At 44.4% G+C, this 22,448-nt stretch overlaps 2 protein-coding genes across 3 annotated transcripts in view; both read left to right on the top strand.

Annotated features, from left to right (window-relative positions):
- Window positions 1-6,658, top strand: part of ANK3 (ankyrin 3) — a gene marked incomplete at its 5' end in the record, with an annotated part of 202,701 nt that extends 196,043 nt beyond the window's left edge. The window contains 4 exons of the mRNA XM_082052678.1: window positions 98-181; window positions 306-365; window positions 2,120-2,212; window positions 5,273-6,658. Of these exons, the coding sequence (XP_081908804.1) occupies window positions 98-181; window positions 306-365; window positions 2,120-2,188 (213 nt within the window). The 3' untranslated portion in view covers window positions 2,189-2,212; window positions 5,273-6,658. The remainder of the gene's footprint in view (window positions 1-97; window positions 182-305; window positions 366-2,119; window positions 2,213-5,272) is intronic.
- Window positions 6,659-13,471: 6,813 nt separating this feature from the next.
- CCDC6 (coiled-coil domain containing 6) overlaps window positions 13,472-22,448 on the top strand; it is a gene marked incomplete at its 5' end in the record, with an annotated part of 44,602 nt that continues 35,625 nt past the window's right edge. For both annotated transcript variants that reach the window (XM_082052984.1, XM_082052985.1), the window contains one exon: window positions 13,472-13,783. In XM_082052984.1, the coding sequence (XP_081909110.1) occupies window positions 13,472-13,783 (312 nt within the window). The remainder of the gene's footprint in view (window positions 13,784-22,448) is intronic.

A 22,448-nucleotide genomic window follows, 5' to 3' on the forward strand; every position in this document is an offset into this window, starting at 1 on the left:
GAAGCTAGCATGTGCTTGTTGCTTGGATTGGTGTGGAAATATGTGTGGGTTTGGCAGAATATAGGCTGTGTTGCTAATCTTATAACACGTTCTTTAGGGTGAGGAAGCAAAAAACATTCCTGGTGAATCTGTAACAGAGGAACAGTTTACCGACGAAGAAGGCAACGTCATCACAAGAAAAGTAATCACGAATTACATCACTGCTCTGAGTCTTTGCATTCAAGTAACTTTTAACATACTTTCTCCCTTTAGAATCTAGGAAAAAAAAAAAACAAACAATACTTTTCACGTATTGCTTCCCACAGATCACCCGGAAGGTAGTAAGACGCATTGTTATCCCCCATGAGAGGAGAGCTGGTGAAATGGTAATGGAATGGGGACTACCAGGAAATAACAGTAGACGTAGAGGGTTGTGGTGACTGCTAGAAAGTGCTGCTAAAGGGCTGGAGGTTTGCATTTAACAAGAAGCCTTGGCAAAGTGCGGTGCTTGCAGTTATGGACAAGTTGGGTGCTTGGGTAACGGGGCAGAGGTGTCTCCTTGTGCTGTGTGTGGGCAGGGGCTGTGTTGGGGGCCCAGCTGAATTCTGTCAGCACAGAAGCATGAAGGTCTGTTTCTGTATAACAAGCAGCAGGTATAAACCATAGGTCTGTTTTGTGCCATCAAGATGATCCGCGTCTGTGGGTTTGCTTAAGCCCTCGCAGAATTTGTGCCTTACACCCGTAAGTGTAGCGTGTTGTGTTTTCACAGCTCAAAGGAATGAGCTGCAGTCAGGTCCCCACCAGCCTCTCTCTCACCTGTGTGATACCCCTGTGCTAGTGACAGGGGGGCTGCAGGATTCAGGGGAACGTGAACATCCCCAGGCAATGTTACAAGCAAGCTCCAAGACAGAATTTTGTCCTTGTCAGGGGGCTCCAGCAGTGCAGACAGGCACAGGCAGGCTGAGCTTCGAGTTGTCCTCGCTCCCAAAGAGACCTCAGGGGGGACAGGCAGCACCTCTGGAGACAGATGGCTTCAGGGGAGCCCATGCCTTGTTCCCCAGCACGTGGCCCTGGAAGGTCTTTGCTCCAGTAAAGTTTTCATTTGGGCTAATGGAATTTTTGTCTGAGTGAAAACAGATTCAGGAATAAACAAAGATAACAAATACTCTTTATCTGTTGCTAATAATAAAAAAAAAAAAAACACAAACAATGCAGAGGGGAAAAAACAGAAATAGGAGAGTTGAAATAAACCTATTTCCAGTCCCCTCTTTTGTAGTCCTTTATCAGGGAAAAAATAATCCTGCCTAGCAAAGGGGAAATATTTTCAATTTGTTGCACCGCATTTAGATTAGTCGGAAACTACAAATAGTTACAAATACATCAATGCAGATCACCCGAGGGGTAAATTCTGCCGATAACCACACATAAACAGATGCCTTTCTCTGATGTGAATGAGGCTTGTGATTACTGGAGTATTTATTTTTAGAAGACTATTGAACTTCTAATGAGCAAAGATGAACTCTATTTGGGGGTTTGCTGTTTTAAAGACACTGAAGCGTGTGCTGCTTATTGCTATCGTTGGTTTTACTTCTGTGCTGCTTCAGTGGTGGGTTTTGCTGGCTTCCTTCCTCTTCCCTTCATTCCACTACTAACCAGCTCACTTTAAAGCACAGACATTGTGAAACATCATAACAGCAGCCATGGCCTATGTTGTTGGAAATCTCTGCTAATCCCGGCTGGCCCGCAGGCTGGTTGGGAAAGGTGATTTTCCTCAGTGGTGGCCCTGAATCCTGCTGCAGTTGGTGGCCCTGAATCCCTCTGCAGCTGGTGGCACTGAATTCCGCTGCAGCTGGTGGCAGGGGCTCTGCCAAGGGCCCGAGCTGCGTGCTCCAGCCCTGGGCTCCTGCTGAAATTGTAGACCTGTGTTTTCTACTTGAAGATGATATTTCAGGCCTGTGCTTTCGCAGCTCAGCAGAGTGGATAGGTAGATTGTGTGTATCTTTGAAATGAAGTGTTAATGTGATTTAACTGCTTTCTACTTATCCTGTTACAGCAAAATGTGGAGCCTGTTTTGGAAGCAGGTTTATAATTACGCGTCCTCTCTGCAGACTATGTTAATGTTAATACTTTTCCTTTAAAGCAGGGAGAAGCTTATAAGGTTAAGACAAAGAAAGAAGTCAGACATGTGGAGAAGAAAAGTTACTCGTGAAAGCCGAAAGCCGACCACTGAACGGTCAGTGTGATCAATTTTCTTCCGTTGCTAAAGCTGTTTGCCAGCACAGTGCTGCGCAGCACGGGGTCTGCACCATGGCTTGGGCAGTAGGGCTGCACCATGGCTTGCCTCTACTACCTTGACATTGCTTTCAAGCTGCAAAGCTAATTAAATGGCCCTTGATCTTGTAAGCAGGAAATGTTCTGGAGTTCCTGTATAGAGACTGAGCTTTGCTTCCTGGCACATCAAGCAACGCAATACTGAGGCATGTGTAAGACTTTTGGGAGTTTTACGAAGTCTAGTGTTTGCAATCCATGCCACTTCCTGCTCCTAAAAGTCAGCTTAAAGACAGTGACGGAGTTGCACACAAGTAAATCTACTGGGTGTGAAAGGCTTTTGCCACTGTCAGACATGTGACCTGGGGGCAGTTATGCAAGTCAAAGTCCCTGTAAGAGCCAGTGAAGTGTCTCAATATTTGCCAACAAATAATCCTCACCAACTGTTTATTGTGAATTTTATTGATCCAGCCTTACAATTGTAAGAAAACAGCAGCTGTGACAGTATAAGGGCTTCCCAAGCCAAAAACCAGATGCACAGACTCATACACCCTTGCAAGGCTCTGTAGCAGTGTGCCGGAGCACCATGAAGCTGGAGCTGCTTTGTCTCCATCACGTAGCTACAGTCACACAGCAAATGTGCCTGTAAACGTGGGAGGAGCCGGTCTGTGCCCACCAATGCTGCTCATGGCTTCAAGTTGCATCCGTTTACCACATTCAGGTCCTTTTTCTACTCAGAATTTTCTTAGCTTTGGTGGGTTTTAGGAATTGGGCAGAGGAAGAGTTCATGAAGTGCAAGTCTGTGTGTTATCCTTTTTCCATACGTTTGGTATAGGATTGACTGTAGGATTTAAGAACAGGATAAACAGGAGCTGAAAAACATACTAGAGAGTGATGTGGAGGTAAAGGCCAGAAGCTGAGTCTCTCCTGAGTCACTAGTCCCTTCCGACTGCTGCAATGTAAGGTAGCCCCTAAAGCCATCTGCCCGCATGAGCTTTCCGTGCCTGCGAGCAGTGACATTAAGACCCGTGTCTGACATCTAGCTGAGGGCTTTTGGGGATTGAGCCCTAAGGAGCCAGCTCTGCGAGATGACTGGTGTACTTTCAGCATCTGGTAAGCACTAACTTCGTCCATCTAGCACGACTGATAAATTCCTGCTGTTATTGAGAGCCTTCCCACCTGTGCCAATAGAGTAGTACCACTTCATGTGGCTTGGTGCTTGATGTTTTCAAAAGGAAGGCGATTCTTTCAACACGCCTTGCTGCTTTGTGGAGCTCAAAGGTACAAGAGGAAAGCAAGCCAGAGGGATGGTGCTGCTTGTATGAAATTGTGTCCCAAGTTGGCTCCTGTGCTTCTCTGCTGTCAGTCTGCAGGGGGAATCCAATGGAAATTTGTTGATTTGAAAGCACTGAACGCAAGATGAGGCATTGAACCCCATAAGCAGTGCAGATAAAGAGCCTGCCAGCATACAAGCATGATGCAACACACGCTGGGGACAAGGGAGAAGGATTTCATTTTAAAATAAAATGCCATTAATAAGGCAGTCCTTGCCTAGTGTAGGAAACATATTCTGACCTTCAGAAAGCCAGTCTGAGTTCCTCAGAACCACATTTGCTCCCATGAGTGCTGATCCACCTCTCCTGTGATTTCCAGTAGGCAACTCTTCGGTTCCCCTGAGGAACTCAGAGAGTCTTCCTTAGATAATAAACCTTTGCTCAGGGGGAAACTTTGTCCCATAACATGAATCTCTGTGGTCCAAACTTTGATATGATAAGCACGACCAAATATGCATTTAGTAATAGTGACCCCAGTTAAGAGTCTACTGACAACATTTTATTTGAATGCAAAGTGGATGTATTTGCACAGATAGAGGATTCTGATAGAAAACCAGTTTGTTTCTCGATCACAAAAGACAAAAAAAAATCCTGCTTCGGAGGCAGAGATGATGCTTTTCCTTTGAATGTTTGAAAAAAATCCCAATGTTAGCTAGATTTTGCTGTAAAAATGTCTTCATCATCATTGCAAATAAACCTGTTGCAAAATATAGATTTTAAGGAAAAGGCTGAGAACTTTTGCATGCAGTTCTGCAGGACAGCACCTTGTGAGCCAGTGTGACTGCTGCAATGTGAACAGCTGGCTTTTAGCAGCAGGATAGATTTATGACAAGCACAGATGTGGGCAAGGACAAATTGTTTTAGCACAGAAGGAGAGTGTGAGCATTCCTGAGGAAAGCACGTGGACCTGTGACCTGATCAGTAAAGAGGCACATCCCTGCTGGCCTGAACGCCCCAGGCCCCGCTCCCAAACAGGCTTCCCTGCACCTAGGTGCTGGAGTTTGTGTTGCTGCTTTCTGCCTCCTTGCTGCAAGACTTCACTGGTGTACTGATGGAACAAACTTGCTGTCTGTCTGTGCATGGCTGTTCTTGGATGGGTGAGAGAGCAGGAGCTGGACCTCCTGTCTCCTCGGTGCCACTCATGGGCCAGGTGGGAGATGGATGGGGCTGCTCCTCTTCCTCGTGTTGCCCTTCACCAAGTCTCCTGAATGCTGGATTCCACATTCCTGGCTCTCCCGGTTGCGTTCTCCGAGCAACTGGCAGAGGTGGATGTGCAAGGAGTGCACGTTTTCCACCACAGTGGGGGTCCTTGCAAATAATAAATGAAAATGTGCTGTGAAAACAGCAGCTCTGTCATTCTGGAGATGATGCTGTTTCTTCCGCTGCAGGAAGTACCTGTTCCTGGTCATCATCGGATCCGATGAGCTGGTACTTTCTCTGGGGTGATGAAATGCAGTATGTTGCAGATGTATTTGTAAATCAGTTCACAAGCAACATGGACATCTGCAGCTGCCTTTTACCTTCATGCTGGGAGCTCAACTTATGTCATTACCTACCTAGAAGGACTGTGATTTATCCTAGTGCTGAACTGCATAATGCCAATGCAACTTTTCTGTTTAGTCAGGGAAAGGCACAAAATGGATTCTAATGAGATCTTCTGAAATGATTTGTGCTGTCTTTTCTTTCCATAGGACTGTGTGCTTTTACTGCCAGTATTCTAGAGGGACACTCACGGAAGAAAAATCAACAGGAATTAAACATTCACCTATAAATGTGTGCGTGTGTTTGCTGCTTCCACACATTAACCGCATGGTTTTTATGCAAAACCAAAATCAACCAAACAAAAATTTAATTTAGCATGAGCCAATTTACAGAGCATGGAAATTCACGTTCATTCACAGGACTGGAGGGTGCGCAGTTACCAGTGCAGTGTATATACAAGATGCCATGCTGTTAAAAGCTTCTTTTAAGCAGTTTGATGTCATCTCAAAAGAAATAAATTCCTGTGGCCAGAGGGGACATACGAAGACAAAATGGTTAAACCATGGAAAGACACTAAAATTACTAAAATCCACAACAGCTCGCCTTATTTTTCTTGGACCCAAACTGTCAGGGTATAAAACACTATTTGTTTCTTTTTTAAACATCAATAGTTTTGCTGTAAATAAATAACACTGTATAAATTCTAACAAAATAGAATAAATGTTGATAAGGCACTGCCTTTTCGATCACAAACAGAATATTGCAAATGCATTGAGCAGGCTAGGTGTCTCAAATGGCTGCACCTACAGGGATATTCTGGGTGTTATCTTCACAGATTCTTGTATATTAGCAATTATAATGTTTGTATATGCAAAAACGCTAGCTTGATTTTAAAAAAATCTTTAAAATCTGCTGCAAATTAAAATGATTCCCAAAATGAGGAATTCTGTAGTTCTGTGAAATTTTTTCTTCAGAGTACTAATATTTTGATGCATGTGTTTCACCTTATTTTGATTAAATCTTTTCCAGTTTTGCAAACACTATACTGCAACATGAAAAATAAGGTTTTATCTGTAAACACAAAGCCCTTCATCTAATATTTGTTGCTGTTGCCAATTTTTCAATGAAATGACCTAAAACCCATAACATATACAGTAGTTGCATTATGGGGAGGGGGATGCTATCTGTTCTTGCTTTATAACGGGGGTAATGCTTGCAGCTTTAGAAGTGGGTTGGTGCTCTAAGGAGCACAAGTTTGGGATATTTTTAAATGAACTGAAGAGAAATTATTAGCTAATAGACTGGCAGCACGCTGTAAAATTATTACTGTATTGTGTACTGGCTATAAGATGTAGAATCTTTCAGTAAGCCAATCATCTGTAATCATCCTAGCAGTGTAATATTAGGTTGTTAAGGCTGCTGTGTTTTAAAGGGCATTTTTATTTGGGTTTTGGTGAAATACTTTAATTTGTTGATTATATTCATATGGAACAGCATTCATTGATAATAGCTCTAATTACATATGTATGAAAACAACAAACACTGGATGATCTAGTTGATTATTTAAGCATAAAATAAATTGTGTTAAAACTCTTGGATAACGTGTATTTGGCAGTGTTCTTGCACCCCACAGACATGCGGCTTCACCAGGCCGGCCATTAACCACCCCTGGCTTGTTGCTGCTTTTCCTCTCAGTTTCTTTTGTCTGATCCACCTCCTCATCTTCCCAGTGTGACAGGCCACCACTTGGCAGGTTGTCTGCAGGTGGGGGGAACACGAGGAAAACACAGCAGCCAGCACATCCTCAGCAGAGCCAAGGGAACCCACCTCGCTGGGATGCAGGAGACCTCCTCGGGCGTGGGGAAGGGACCTGTGCCACAGGGGTTTGCACTCCAACACCTCTTCTCCAACACCTCTTAACTCTGCACCTCCTTTAATTTCTTTTGCCCCATTGAGAACCAGGAAAAGCTCTACCGAATGCAGACTGTTTCCCAGCATGTATCAGAGAGACCAGCTCACTGCAGATGATGTAAATAAAATTGACATCTCCTGTATATTGTATATATCTCCTATATTATAGGTGATGGACCACTTTATATATGAAAGTTTTGTGGGCAGCATCAGTCGCTCACTGCTCTAGACTGCAGGCTTCTGCTCCAGTGCAATATATAAATTTTATTACTCAGGTTTCGGTTTTACCAGGTTTTCAAGGCAACATGAAGATGATGTATTTTACCCCAGTTTGGCACCTGAGGAAGCACCACTGCTACAGGTCCTACTCAGTCTGCTATTTGTTATCTGCTGACCCACACAGGAACCTAAATGTCCTCAGCTGGGACTGGTCAGCAAAGCTCTCCTGACTGTAGTGGAAAGCTCTTGGCTTCAGGAGAGTCTGAAAGGTTGGCTTGTCAGTGCTTCCGAGTTACGAGGGCCACCAGCTTTTGAAGCAATGGCAGCAAATGAAGTGGTTTTCATCATTTCAGCAGCCAGTCTGTGTTGCAATGCATGCTTTGCCTAGGTCAGGGGACTGCTGGTACAGTGCTGATGGGTGAGGTCCTTATGCCAGAGTCTGGAGGGCAAATGTCACTTAAGCCACCAGAGAACAAACACATCTCATTGCAGGTCACAGCCCAACAGCAGCGATCATACCCCTGGAGACCTCACCATCCAGATGCCTCCCTTCTGCTTGCAAGTACCCAGATCAGCTGAAGGAAAAAGCGTGGTTTTAGTAAATGGTGCATCGATGTATGTATTTAATATTGTATGACTCTTTTGCAGCTGGGAGCAAAGGCTGCGGTCACCCAGCAAGCAGGAAGGCAGGAGCAGTGCTACAGAAGAGCCGCACCTCCCTCTCTGTAACAGCATCCACAGGCAGCATTTCAATTGACTCATCTCCTCTGCCTGATTGCTTGTCAGCACTTGATGCTGATGGGGAAGAAGTTGTGGTTGAACCAGGAATGGTGGTTGTGTCAGGCAGAAGCTCTCTTTATGTAGGTGGAAAAGTGGGGTGGCCTGGGCAGGCAGCAGAGGTGTGTAGAGGGATCTCAGTGGGTCTCCTGCTGCTTCTGTTGGTTTATGTGACACCTTCAAGCTCAGGGAGCTAGTGTTGACCATGACAGCAGCCATGAGGAGCTGCTGGCTCACGTGGAGCCTCCTGAGGAGGCTTTTGCAACAAGGACCAGCCGCGGGCAGTGCTCAGCATAAACTCTCATTTGAGAAGGAAAACTGAAATCTCGCTAGTGCAAACAGCACAGAGGCCTGGAGTGAAGGTTCTACCTCCAATGCCTGTGTTTGTTTGTTTGTTTGTTCTTTTCATTTTTCCTCCAGTGAGAACATTCGCCTTAGAGGCAAAATTTTAAGTCATGGGACTTTCATTGCACCTATTAAAATAAACTCGATTGCTAAATGCAGTACTCTTCTCATCCTTTGATATTTTTTTTTAGCACTACCTAATAATAATGCTACAGAGCATCCTAGTGTACTTTTCCCATTTCTGAAAGAATATCAATTACATTTTATTTGTTACTGGTAATAGTTTTAATGTCAGAAATTCTAAGAGCTCCCGTAGCGCAGAACCCACATTAGTGGGATAAATGGCAGTTGCTTGCAGGATTGCAGCACTCTGCTAATTAATGTTAATTTCCTGTGGGGTTGCTTAACATTGGCTTTGTTTGTAGCACTCATGTGCTTTACCTGGGCTGCTGCAGCCTGGCATGTGGGGCATGCGCCCCCAAAAACCTCTCTGTGCCTCCTATGGAAGGAGTTTGTAACTTGGGCTTCTTTGGGCTGAATGAAGTCAATAAAATTTGATGAACCTCATTGAAGTGACAAGTTTTATCATGCAACTCATATGCTGATGGCAAACCTGTTGCGAGCAGCTTGGTGGGGAGGAAAGCAGGTGCAGCTGTCCCGGTGTGAGCTGTAGAGCTGTGCCGTGCTCCAGGCAGCCCTCCTGTCCCACCACACCGGGCATGGAGGAGGAAGAGCTCCCAGCTCAGCTCCCTCTGACCCCAGAGTGGGCAACAGTGGGAAAACATCATGACAGTGAGGAAAAAAATGTTCTTGCTTTGTTGAAAGCACAGCAGTTTTCCAAAGGAGTTGTAGACTCTGGGAAGGGGAGAGAGAAGAAGGGAAATTTAGAGCCAGCCTGCTACAAAGTCCTTGACATAAATAGTCCATCACTGGGATAGGAAAAGGTTAGTGAAGGACAGAAAAAAGAGCTGCTCAATAAAAATATGTGTACATACCACATATTTCATAACTGCTGATACTAAAAACAGTGTGCTAATTGTGCATGGCTTTATTTATTTGACCCTAAGTCCTGGAGGAAGGCAAAGATTTATAATAAAAGTTTTATTGGTACTTTTCCCATCACGCTAATGCTCAATTATTGAGAGCCATTTGGGCTATAAAACAGCAATGCACAGTGATTCCCAGTTCACCAGCTTCCTTGGAAGTCTTCCAGAGGCTGGATATCATTACAGCATGGACAAACCAACAGAACCAACCTGGTATGAAGTCTGAAAAGTTCCCTGGGTGAACAAGGATGCAAAAGGTGAAGTTTCATAGTCAGATACTTTGTCCTGAACAGAGACTTCTTCTCTGATACAGTTTTCCGATTAAATAATTGTTGTTCAGAAAAACAAAGCAGTATGGCATTATTTTCGTCTGCATTGCTTGTTAGAAAACATGTTTTATGCTGCATCAATGGACATCTTAATCCACAATATTAGCAGATTGGGGTTTTTTCTGCTCATATAAATCCCTTTCATATTGAGCTTTCTCTACTTCAACGACCCTTCCACAATGGTAAGATCTGGCAGGGGGATTGGACTAGATGATCTTTCAAGGTCCCTTCCAGTCCCTAGCATTATGTGATCTCCACATACACACTCCATTTTCCCCTTTGATTATTCACCTGTATACAGGTTACGATCTATTTTAATGCTGCTTAAGTTTTTTTTTTTCCTAGCAATATTTTTCCTTAATTGCATTTTAATGTGTCTTTGTCTTTCCTCTATATTTTTCCCCTCTATTTCATTGGGGTACTTTGAGTACTGTACACAATTTTTCCTGGGCTTAATTAGCTTCAGTTGGTCTTTTACTTTTCAGTCTATAACTACTGAATATTTTCATGAAATTGTATTATTATAGAAGGTCTTCTGGCTGATTAATGGACCTCTGGAATTATATTACAGATTACATTCAGTTTCTTCTAACTCCTCACTCATGCCTAGCAATGTATTTTATACAAATATTTCTACTATTGATGTGAGTTTATGAAACAACTGTTTCTAATTGCCCATTACCTCCTGTAATGATAGTTTCTGTGAATAAATCCCTGCATTTTTAATACTTCTTGATGTATCTGCTCTGCTATTGTTACAGTGTGGTGACATTTTGAGATTCTTCATATGGACCAACACCTCCCCTCGCCCCCTTGCAGTTTTGCATTTATTTTTTGTACAATAAAAACACTGGGACAAGGAGGAGGGGGAACCTCATTCTGCAGGTGCTGTGGTGGTGACAGGCTGATGACGGTGGCTTTTACAGTTGTGCCAAGCCCCTCACCACCTGTGGTGAGGGACAAGCCCCAGCAGCAGTGCCCTGAGCAGCCTCACAGCCTCTGCTGCATGCCCTTAGCCTTTAAAAGAGGGTTTTGTTAGCTGTGCTTATACCACATAGTTGTTCTTTTTAATTGGTTTGGTTAACGTCTTACAGATGTGCAAAGCATGTGATTTTTTTGGGGGAGGATGCTAATTAAGATAAAAATTTCTCTCCCTCTTTAATCTATTGATTTGGAATAGTTGGCTGTAATTGTAATTAAACGTACAAGTACTATTTTTTAAATGACTGAACTGCTGTTATGACAAGGATGCCATCTCAGATTTAAACATCAAGGGCCCTGCAGTTTTCCTCCCACTTCCCGACTGACTCAGTGTTTGTCATTGGGCAAGTAGCTCAGCTCCTACCTCCCTTTCTTGCCTTCCAGGGCCATTGTGTGAATTAATTAGATAATGTTTCAGCACAGCTTTGACCGGAGAGTGCTACAGAAATGCCAAGTTATAATTTATTGTTATGAAAGCCGGTGTGCTGGCTGGGAGTGAGACAGCTGATGCAACCCCAGCAGAGGGGGACAGCGAGGTTGCCAAGGGTGAGCTTCCCTCTCGCCTCATGGTCCCTCCTCGTTGTCCCCACCATCTGCAGCACCTTCAGCTGCCCCAGCAACGCTCTGCTGGAGGCAGCACCAGCAGCTGTGTGGTGGCATCCAGGAGACACAGGCCCTGGCTTAGCCCACCTGACCTGTTTGCTGGATTGAGGATGTTGTCTGCACCTCCTGGTCCGTTTTCAGGCTGGTTTTGGTGTTTGAAGAAGCAGCAGCCACGTCCCCTGGAAAATTATAGCACTTCAAATCAGCAAAGCACTTAAGATTAACATTGACAGGGCTGAAGAGTGGCTTAAGGTTAAGCACATCGTGGGGCTTGCTGGGTAAGATTAGCCCAGAGCAGATGTGTGTTTTGCTGATGCAGGTTTTCAAAATATTTCAGCCTTGATTCAACAAGACACTCAACCGTGAGCAGTCCCACTGAAAGCAATGGAAATAACTGGCTGATCAAAGCCAGGCAGCTGGATGAAGAAAGAACACCGAGTTACAAACCTGTTTGTTTAGAAATGAGTTTGCTTTGACGAGCACGTGTGCATGCAGACAGAGGCGACAGAGCAAACCGGCTTGGCTGCTGTCACCAGCGCTGTGTGTACATGAAATAATGCTTCCTCGCAGCCCAGCGGTGTTCAGCCAGCTTCCAAATACCAGCAGATCTATTTAAAAGCAATTATATAGAATTGTAATGACCTGTCCCAAACAGTTCTCATTATTTGTCAAATCCTGTTTTAATTCCTCAGGCTTTTTACCCCATAGCCTGTGCTGGCGGAGTGGCTCAGCCCAGGCACTGCTGTGGGGTGAGGAACTGTTGGCTCCCCCAGGTGGTGGGACTTGTCTGCCCCTGCTTACCCTGCAGTCCCCAGGGCTTATTCTGGGGCATTTTAGGACAAGAGACCAAGATACCACTGCTCATGGCAGAGGGGTTGGATTAGATGACCTTTGAAGGTCCCTTCCCACCCAAACTATGCTATGCTATGATCCAGCTGGTTTACAGCAGCATTTCTTGATGCCAGTGCTCTTATGTTTTGGGAGAAATCCCTCCCTACCAAAGCCCAGGGATGGGAAATTCATCTGAAGAGCGGCAGCTGCCCGGGGTGGTGCTGAGGGTCACTGAAGCTGATGGGCTTACTACATTTTAATGGCATCACAGAGCTCAGCACAGAGGTACTGGGCTGCAGGAGCACGCCTCGGTTTCCACGAGGCCAGGTGGGTGATGCAGGACCTTTTCTAGCCTTAAAAGCCTGGAAGGAATGCACCCCATGGGGCTGAGGCGGAGGTGTGGGGCTGTCCCAGTGCTGGATGGGGACCCCCATTTCCCATCACCTATTTGAAGCTCTGTTTGAAGGGCAGCATGACGTGTTGGGTCGGAGACATGGACAAGGCTTTGCAGAAAACAGCACCTGCGTCTGAAAACTGAGAATGGCCCTTTCACTGCTTTTCTTGTGATTAAGAGACCAGAATTAAAAAGACCTGCACTTGTATTCCCAGGCAGGCAAGAAGAATCATTATTTTACGGAGATGGAATTCTTTCATACGTTATAGCCATCAAAAAGAGTAAAATTTGAAATTTATGGTGGCATGGAACAAAAAGGTGGTGCAGTTAGAGATAATAAAATCCTTGCTTGTCATTAATGAAAAAACTACTGTTATTAAAAGACCTCTTCATAAATAATTGAGAAACCAATTATACAGTCTTGGTGACTAATTTATCCAGGAGCGATGTGGATCACATTATGTCATATAACGAACAGTGTGTACACTCTGATATATCTCGCTATAACTTGTGCCTTTATTCAGCTGCTCCACAAAGAAATAAGGACCACAAAGAAAAGGAAACTAATGTGTGTAGCATGTCAGAAAATACATCATGTGAAATGAGAGATGGGCATATCTTAATTTGAAGCGGTTCTACAGCAGTATGCAGCCCTGAGTTAACACGTCACTTTATCGTTGCGCCGCGAAGGGGAGGGGGACCAAGGCCGAAAGCCCAGGGTTTGCGTGCAAGCCGTTTGCCGCGGATAATTCCGCGTTTAAGCGAAGTTTCTCCCGCAGCGGCGGCGCCGGGGCCGCGGCAGCACCGAGCGCTTCACCGGCATTTCCCTGCAGCGCGGCGGCGCCGCCAGGCGGCGCTGTGGGCGGGCGGCGCGAGGGGGCGGCCCCTCTCGGCGCGCGGGGAGGCCGCGGCGCCGGCGCGCGGCCGGCCCCGCCCCCTGCTCGCCTGGCGGCGGCGGCGGGAGCGGCGGCGATGGCGGACAGCGCCAGCGAGAGCGACACGGACGGCGCCGGCGGCAGCGGCGGGGGCGGCGGCCCGGCGGGGCCGCTGACGGCGGGCGGCCCGGCGGCGGGGCCCGGCTCGGGGGGGCCGGGCGGCGGCGGCTCGGGAGGCAAGGCGGGCGGGATCGTGATCTCGCCGTTCCGGCTGGAGGAGCTGACGAACCGCCTGGCCTCGCTGCAGCAGGAGAACAAGGTGCTGAAGATCGAGCTGGAGACCTACAAGCTCAAGTGCAAGGCGCTGCAGGAGGAGAACCGCGACCTGCGCAAGGCCAGCGTCACCATCGTGAGTGCGGGCGGCGCCGCGCCGGGCCCGGCGGCGGGCGGGCGGGAGGGGAGGCGGGCGGTGCGCGGGGTGCCCCGCCGCGGGGGTGTCCGCGCAGGGCGGGCCCGGCCGCCGCCGCCCTCCCCTCAGCCCGGCCGCGGCCTTCCCGCCGCGCCGCCGCCGGGCGCCCCCACCTCCGCTTCCCCCGGGAGGCGGCGGTGGTTAAGGCCGCTTTACCTCAAGCGGGCCCGGCTGTCACCGCGGCCCGTCCGGGGAGAGCGGCGGGGGGGGGGGCAGGTGGGGTCAGCCAGCGCCCTTCGCGCCGGCCTTGGGCCCTCAGCGGGGTCCAGGCTCCCTGCGGGAGAACCGGCGGGGAGCCGAGGTGGCTGCCCCCCCCGGCCGGACCCGCGTGGCCGGCCCGGCTCTCCGCGGGGAGGCGGCGCCGCCGCCCCTGCCCTGCGCCCGGCGGTCCCGGCGGGGAGGGCTCGGGAAGGGGCGGCTCGGCAGGGCTGGGGCTCGGGGCGGTGAGGGCCCTGCAGGGGAAGGGCCAGGCTGGATGTTCCCTGAAGTTTTTCAAAGTAGAGATTTTTCTTTCTTGGAGTAATCTGCGGAGATTATGGATTATCTCTGCAGCCGTCACCTCCTCAGCCACCGTGCAGACGCAGCGAGTTGCATGATAGTGTCTCAGTCGTGAAGAAGTGTTTGATTTATTTGTGCTTTTTTGTTAGCTGTGGTATTTCAAGAGGTTATTTAGAAACCCATTTTAAATAAACCTCTTGGAAACAATGCAAGTAATACACCACGCCATCCCAGGAAGAGCTCAGTTACTGGTTTGTGAGCCCTGCGAGGATAACTTGGAACTGAACATCATTTTATGTGATGCTGTTAGGCATCAGTCCTCTGTAAAGCATCTATGACAATACAATAGTATGACATTGTTTTCTTCTCTGTGAGTTGGGAGTTCAGGAATTTAGATTAGAGGGGGTTTTGCTAATTTGGTGGGCAGAGTGATCATTTAGGTGTTGTAATGATCATGGCCTACACGGAAACAAAGTAGGTAACATGTTAAAGACCGATTCAAGGTAACGCTGATACTTGTATATGCTGGTGTGTACATTATTGCCGGTGCAGATGGATTTGTCTTGAGAGAGACCGATTTCACCTGTATGTGCTCATTCTCTTCTCATCTGATTTTTCTGTAGAGGTTACTTTATTACGAGCCTAATGGCCATTTTATTGATGATCAGTTTTTTCATTGTCGATATATCTAGCAAAGAAGTAGAGCCCGTCTAGGCAAACCTCTCCTCTCTTCCCAGTAGTAAGCGTTCAGTGTCTAGCAGGATGTGGGCCGGAAGAGTGCATGAAATACAATACAGAAGTAATTTATTCAAGGATGACAAATATAGTGCTAGTCGGGGAAGCACGTGCTTTGTTAATACTTTATGAGAAGAGAATGTGTCTTAATTAGGTAGCAGCGGAGTGCCTTCTGATGTTGAAAGGGGCTAAGACATCTTGTCAGTCAGACATTTTCTCTTTGCCTGTTAGAATGGCAAAGCATCTTTCCGAACCCCTGGTAGGTGTATTGTTTGTAAACAACTTGAAAAAAATGTTTGTGCGCATTGAAGTTCTTTAGGCACTGTCTCTAGAGGCTGATTATCTTATATTTTCATCAGATTTTAATTTACAAAATGGAAGTATTTTTCTTAAATCTAAAACTCAAGTCTGTATATTTTTGACATCTTGGATAAAGAGAGAAAAGGTGTTAGACTTTTATAGCAACCTGTGCGCTGTCTGGAAAACTGGCATCTTTAGCAGACACTCTGTCTTTTGGTATGCTAAGCTGTGTGCACAACTGAGTAAACCACTTCTAATTCAGTAAGCGGTGAAATAATGAATGTAAAACATAGCTTTTTTCAGGTCACTGAGACTTTGTGCTGTGGTTTACATAGTCTGTAATGTAAACACATTTGCAGTCAAAATACTTTGTTGTGTTGTTCTAGTATACAACTGACTGGAGATGAATGTTATTGGAATGTTGAAATGTGTGCCATTTGCATGTAAATGTAATTAAATAGAAAGTTTTCTGAATTTCTCCATTGTGATTCTAAACCTTTGTCACTTTACTCCTCCACCAGCCCGCTCAAGCTCCTGGCGGTGTTGCTGTGCTGGCAGACGGGCGCTGCATACCCGTTTCCTGTTGTAGACATTGTAATGTCACGAATCGGCTTTGATTTTTATCAGGTGTTGAACTGTGAAGCGCAAATGAAACCAACAGGGAGCCAAAATAGCAGGTGAAATGACTAAACCTGTGTGCTGGAGGTGAAGGTGACTCCTCGAATGGCATGGCGCTTCACCTGTGAGCTTTCCAGAGTCCTGTTGTTTGAGCTCCATTGTGTTAGTGCCATGGGTACTCTTGACTTTCTCTGGCTCCCACCATTATCTTTAATGGCTTTGAATATTTTCTCTTTAAGGTTTACCAGGTAGAAAGCAGTCTTCTTCCTCCTTCCTCTTGTGTCTATGCTGGTTTAAGAGATAATATGACATCTTTGTTTCTTGGCTTAGTATTATTGGTGCCAGCGTGGATGTGTACAGTTTGGGAATTATTTAAATAGCTTGCTGTGTAGGATCCTATTTTGTTCTATTTTGTAGTTAACCTTTGTATCATAGGGTTGAAAACAAGCATATCTAAGCACAGGAGGCACACATTAAAGTAGTTGCACTTGGAAAACTGACCAAGAAAAGGTGTTGACTTGGCAGGCTTATATGCTTGCGAACTTCTTATGACTTCGCATCTAAAACTTGTAAAAGTAGATACTGCTTTAATAATGAAATTGGTAAAACTAGCTTGTCCTAAGTAAATGTCCAAAAAGGTGTGTGAACCCTACTCCTTCCAGTAGCCTGAAATGCAAATGAAATTATGCTCTTGCTTGTGTGAAAATAAGTAAATATACATTATAACTTTCAGCTGCTATTATTGGTAACAAACTATGAGGGAGGGAGCAAAGCGAACTGAAAGCTTGGTAAATTTCGAGTGTTATCTAGCAGCGCAAGATCATTACAAGTGCAGAGTTTCGGATCAAGCATTAAGTAGAAATAACTAAGATCACTTGATGCATTTGCAGAGTTCATTTATCTGTCTTTAGCAATCTTTAATTGCATGATCTCATGGTATGTTTCTGCAAGGTCCTTTTTAGGAAATGGAATGGATAGTGCCTAGTTCCGAAAAAATCACACACTTGAAGATCTGAGACGCTGTGTGTTTGGGATGCGGAATAAAGAGTTTGGGTTATAGTGCTGCATTACCAGAAGTGGATTTCCTGTGTGAACTTCCTTGATTTTTTTGGTGAAAAAGGTCTACCAAGGAGATGTCACATCTAATGGACTAAGTCTGGGACAGCACAACTTGTCTAGTTAAATAAGAGTACCTTAAAAACTGGCTGGTGGTGGTGGGGTGACTGCTTTGAATTGGTGCATGTGACAAAAGCTGAAATACCTCAGCTGGGTGTAGTTATGTCTTGCTCAGGAAGCTTATTTTGAAGTCGGTAGGACTTGGATTTCTAGCTTCTTTTTTTCCTACTTTTCAGTGTTTGATGTAACAAAGTCATTCTATTTCAGTGAAAGCCACGTAACCTTTAGCTGATACTGAAGCATTTTGATTTTCTTTATTATTGTTTTGAAACTGACATGCCTCATACAAACAGTGCTTTTAATAACAAAAAGAGTTTTAGATCACAATTGCTGCAGGTATATACATGCTTACTCTTGGGTGTTAGATTCAGTAATTTAACTTGTGTAAATTGGCCTACTATAGTCAGGCATCTTCTATGGTTTTAGAAAATTAAAGCGAACTAAGCCTTATTCTGTGATTTATTTTTTAACTGAGATAAAGATAGTGTATTTGAAAAGCTGTAATTTAAAAATGTCCCTGCTCCAGAGTGCTTGGAGTAGCAGTTTTAATGTTTTGTAACATAGATTTTACAGTAACAGCTTCTCAGGTGGGTTTTTTTCCCCTGCTGTTTGCTTTGTAGGGAAGGGAATTATCCTAGAAATAGCTCTTTGTGGTGCTGTGTGGATCCCTAACAGGACCATCAATTCAGATGAGACAGTCTCATCCAAGCTGCTAATGGCATAAGTAACACTTGGATGCTGGTTTTTGTGGGCTGGCCATGAGGTATCACTGTCTGGTAGCGACTGCGACCATGCTTGCTGGCCAGGGGTGTCAGGTTGGGGACTACTGGTTGCTGCTGGTGGCAGCATTTTACTGCCAGACCTCTGCCACCACCCGTGTGTCTGTAGCCAAACCTGCACCTCTGCACTTTGGCCCTCAGCTTGACTTCCATTCCTAGAGCGCTGGCAGAAGGCAAGTTGCATCTCCTGGCTTCTCGGTCTCCTCACTTGTTTGTGCACAGCAGTGCTAACGGCTTCCCCCCAGTTGGGAGAAACAATGGAAGAAAAAGCCTTACTCAGATCCTATTTCCTTGCCCCTACTCACAAATCCTGAAAAAAATTTGTGGCTTCCGATAACAGCCGGCTCCTGAAAACAAACAGACTTTCTGGGACTTGCAGATTGGAAAAATCCTTTGTGGTATCCTAGACTTGTTACAGCTTTCTCAATAAATGACCAGGTTTAGATGCTGGAAATAAATAAGATTTTAGCATTTTGTTCTCAAGGAAGGGTGCGGTGGCATTTGTATGTGTGTGCACATGAGATCTGCTGTTGTGGGTTTTCGTGGAAAGTGTCAGCCTGGATAGATAGTTTGAGGAAGTTACTGGGTGTGCTATATGGTCAAAAATCCCCTTCAAAAATGCTTTTCAACAGCTTTTTTTTTTTTTTTTCTTTCCTGGAGTTTTCACCAGAATTTCAAAGCAGGACACCTGTTTCAGTACAGAATATGTCTATTAATAGTAGAAGAAAGGGTAGGATAAGCTAACTGAATTGAAATATGAACCTTTAAAAGGTACTCACTTACGGCACGGGGATGAATAAAAGAAATCAATTAGTAGCAGCTGGAAGTAAAAAAAAAAAAAACAGACCAAGAGAGGAAAGAGATTAATATTTTAAAAGAGGTATCTGTAAGTCTGTTATTTACTCTTTATTTTGAAGTAGGTCTTGCTTGTGTGAAAGAGGCTGACTTGCCGTTTTGTGATGTCTTCTGTAGGCGTAAGAAACCTGCTTGTGACTTCTGTATCCAGTTGTGTCATTTGTAGCTCTAGTGTGTAGCCAGACTAAGCTGAAAGTCTAACTTGGAAATAACTTATTTTAGAACTGCTCTGCTTACCTCCTTTTCAGAGTAAAGACAACTTCATTGTTCAGAATAGCAAATTCGTGCACAATGAAACTCCATCCAAAATTTTTCAGGAAGAGCAGGCACATAGGAAATGAGTGTCTTGTATTTTGGTGTTACATTTGCCTCAGATCCTCAAGAAGCTTCTGCAAAATGTCTGTAAAGGAAAAAGGAAGCTTAGTAATGTTAACTGTTTGACCCTTAGGTTAAAGTGGTAAAGGCAATGCTACTTGCTGTGTGACTGTTGAACTAATTGTAGAAAGGTATATTATTGTCTGTTTCCATTTGTTAGTTATGTGCAACCAGTAGCATATCGAAAAACATTGTCGATGTGGTGGTAACAGCATGTTACATTTGTCAGTGTTGTAGGCCTTCTTTAGTGCTGGTTAAAGAAAAAAAAAACAATAACACCACAAAAAAACAGAACACAACAAAACAAACCCACAGAAAAAGTGGTAATGTTTCTGAACTTGATACCAGTAGTTAATAAACAGGAACACTTGTACTTTCAGGGAGTCTGAGGCTCAAGAGAGTTGCTAAGTCACTTACTTTGATTTGTGTCACATCTTCATGTTTTTCTGAGTTGTTCCAGCATTGAGTCTCATAACCTACCTTGAAATGTGTCTTTGGAAAGTGTATCCAGTTTTAATTTGAAGACTAACAGAGGTGATGAGCCATTGTGCTTGGAAAAGCTCTGCTGTCCTATCTCTGGTTCTTCCCATTGGCTTTATCAAGGCTGACCTGCTGGTTCTTGCTGTGCCTTTTGACTACGTCAGTGAGCCTGCTGGATGCTCTGCTTTCTTGTTATGAACATACAGGCTGCAACGGGCATCTTCCAGTTTACTTTGACAAACTGAACTAAGCTCTCAGGCTTCGAGAAACTGGAAATCTAATGTGCTGGATGAAAAAAGCTGCGAGTGTATGATGCACTGATCTGGCCTAAACACCCTTCTCTCCTTCAAATTTGCACTAAAGTTCCTGATAGCTTACATTAGAACTGACAGGCTTTGTTTATTTGTTTAGTTTCCATCCAGTATTGTCAGTTGTCTCCTGTGAGCTTATGGTGGTGTGCTCTGGCTAATTTGGCAGAAATGCAGGAGCATGCCTGTGCCTCTTCCAGGTCTGATCCATACTGCTGGGTTGTCCTTTAGCACTTGAGTCGATGCTAATAATTGTGGAGTCATAGTTACAGGAAGGATATTTTCCCTTTTTCTGGGTTTTTTGGGGCTTGGTATCAGTTTCGTCAAAGCTGTGTACAGAAGACGTGAGCTGTCTCTGCTGGGCCTTGGGTAGCAGCCCGTGTTGCAGCATCATGGGTGAAACTCATACAGAGGTGTTGTTCCTTCTCTCTCTGCCCATTCTCTGAGAGAATCCCTTGGTTTGTGGAGTCGGTCATTTTTTTCAGAAGTGCAGCTTTGGTAGAATGAATTTGTTTCAAATGAAACAAAAGGTGAAGGTGTCTGTTATTTTTTACAGTCCTGCTAATCTCAGTCTCCCATAGTTTATCAGAAATGACTTACTGAGGAATACTCTGCAGTGACTATTTTGAACAACATAATGCTTAATACATTTGGTGTGAAATTTCTAATGAGATTTTCCACTGATGAATATTTTTGAGGTCAGTAAACCACTTTGGAAATCCTGCTGTATACTTTGATTACTTTATAACTATTTTTAAATAATGTGCGGCATGTATTACTAAACCAAAAAGTCATATGAGTGCCATATAAACATCCTACACCTTTGCGGTTATCTTTCTTACAAATAGTCCTTGGCTGAAAGATGAGTCTATGCTTATCTGCCACAACTTGTTCTCAATAAAACCATGCTGAATGACCCTTTTTATGTTTCTGTCCTTTATACAGTAAATTAATTTGTTTCCAATATTGCCACTGGGTTGATACTAAACTGTGATAACCATCTATGTCTTGCTTGCCGTTGAATATTAAACAACAGCTCTAATTTTTTTATCTGTTATTTTATTGATGTTCCCATGTTTAATAATGGTGGAATGTGTTCTGTCAGTAGAAGTACTGCTATATTCTCTGAATTACTTTGGGGATGGAAATGAAATAAGAACTGAGATTTTAGAGTTCATCTGAGAATTTTTAATAACGCAAAGTTCTTGGTGTTTCTGTGGGCTTGCTATTCTGCATAGAAAGTAATTTTGCTTGTCTTTCCAGTGAACTTTCTTATTGAATCTTGAATTGTATGTCAGAATGGGTTCGTAGTCAGCTTTTATTTTAAGAAAGCTGTTTAATGTTGGGTTTAAACATTTACTGAGACTAATGACCATTCTTTCTTAGTCTATCTCCAGAAACAAGAGAGTGCTCTCCTCCAAAGCATTGAAGATTGTCAGCAGTAGACATCTGATGTATTTAAGCAGAGTCCAGTAAAAGTAGTGAGAGAAACAGTTGCTTTGCTGCTCTTTTTTGGGCTGGGTGGTAGGAGGAAGTTGCTGAATTTAGCGGTGGAGCAAGAGGTGAATCCTTTCTGTCTTACTCTTGAGGAGAATAGGGACAAACTGTACAAACTGAATTATGCACACGATTTGGGATCTAAGCAGAATGAATGACAAAGAGACAAAGACATGGTCTAGAAGAGAGGCAAAAAATACAATATAAAGCAAGTTCCTATGGATTTGTAAAAGAAAGTATTCCTGTGCTGTCTTGCTTCCAGCACAGCAGCCTGGGGATGTCCAGAAGGGAACATCTCAAGTTCCACTTCATCAGTGAAGTCCTTCTGTCTAACTGAAGAAGTGTCTTAGTTTTAATTATGTGGACCATTTTTGTCCCATTTCAATGTATGTGATAAGAGAATGACATAAAAACGAAGGCAAGACATTTGAGGTCAGCTGTTCCCAGTAAAATACAAGTGTCTAAGTAGGAAACTCCAAAGCACAAATTACCGATGTGCACGTTTCACATCTCTCTCTGTGTGGTGCAAGGGCTCCTTGATAAAAGTTTGAGCAAAATATTTACAGAAACAGTGAAGCAATTTTTAACCCTGACACTTGAGTTTGTAATTTTTTCAAATATTCAGTTGAAATATAGACATTGTAGGCTAATTGTTGCCCATGGGGACAGTTTAGCACCTAAGAGTAGTCCTCTATCCTTGCATGCCTTCCATTACAGCAGTTTTGTTCCTGGAAAAGATGGTATTCCCTCAGCGTATCAACTGATACTCTGGAGAAACTCTTAGGATAAGGCCTCTTCTTCCCTTTTCAACTCCAAATTTGACTTTGAAATTTCATCTTCTGTGCATTAATATTACATGCAATCTGTTTTTCAGTTTGGGGTAGGCTTAGTGAGGTAGATGGGTATCTCTTCAGCTCTGCTGTGGATCGAAACAGCCTGGCAGTGTTTCAGCTATCTGTAAGGTTTCCTCAGGTATTTTAATTC

Source organism: Streptopelia decaocto (assembly GCF_964273445.1).
Source record: "Streptopelia decaocto genome assembly, chromosome: 5".
NCBI classification, from domain to species: domain Eukaryota; kingdom Metazoa; phylum Chordata; class Aves; order Columbiformes; family Columbidae; genus Streptopelia; species Streptopelia decaocto.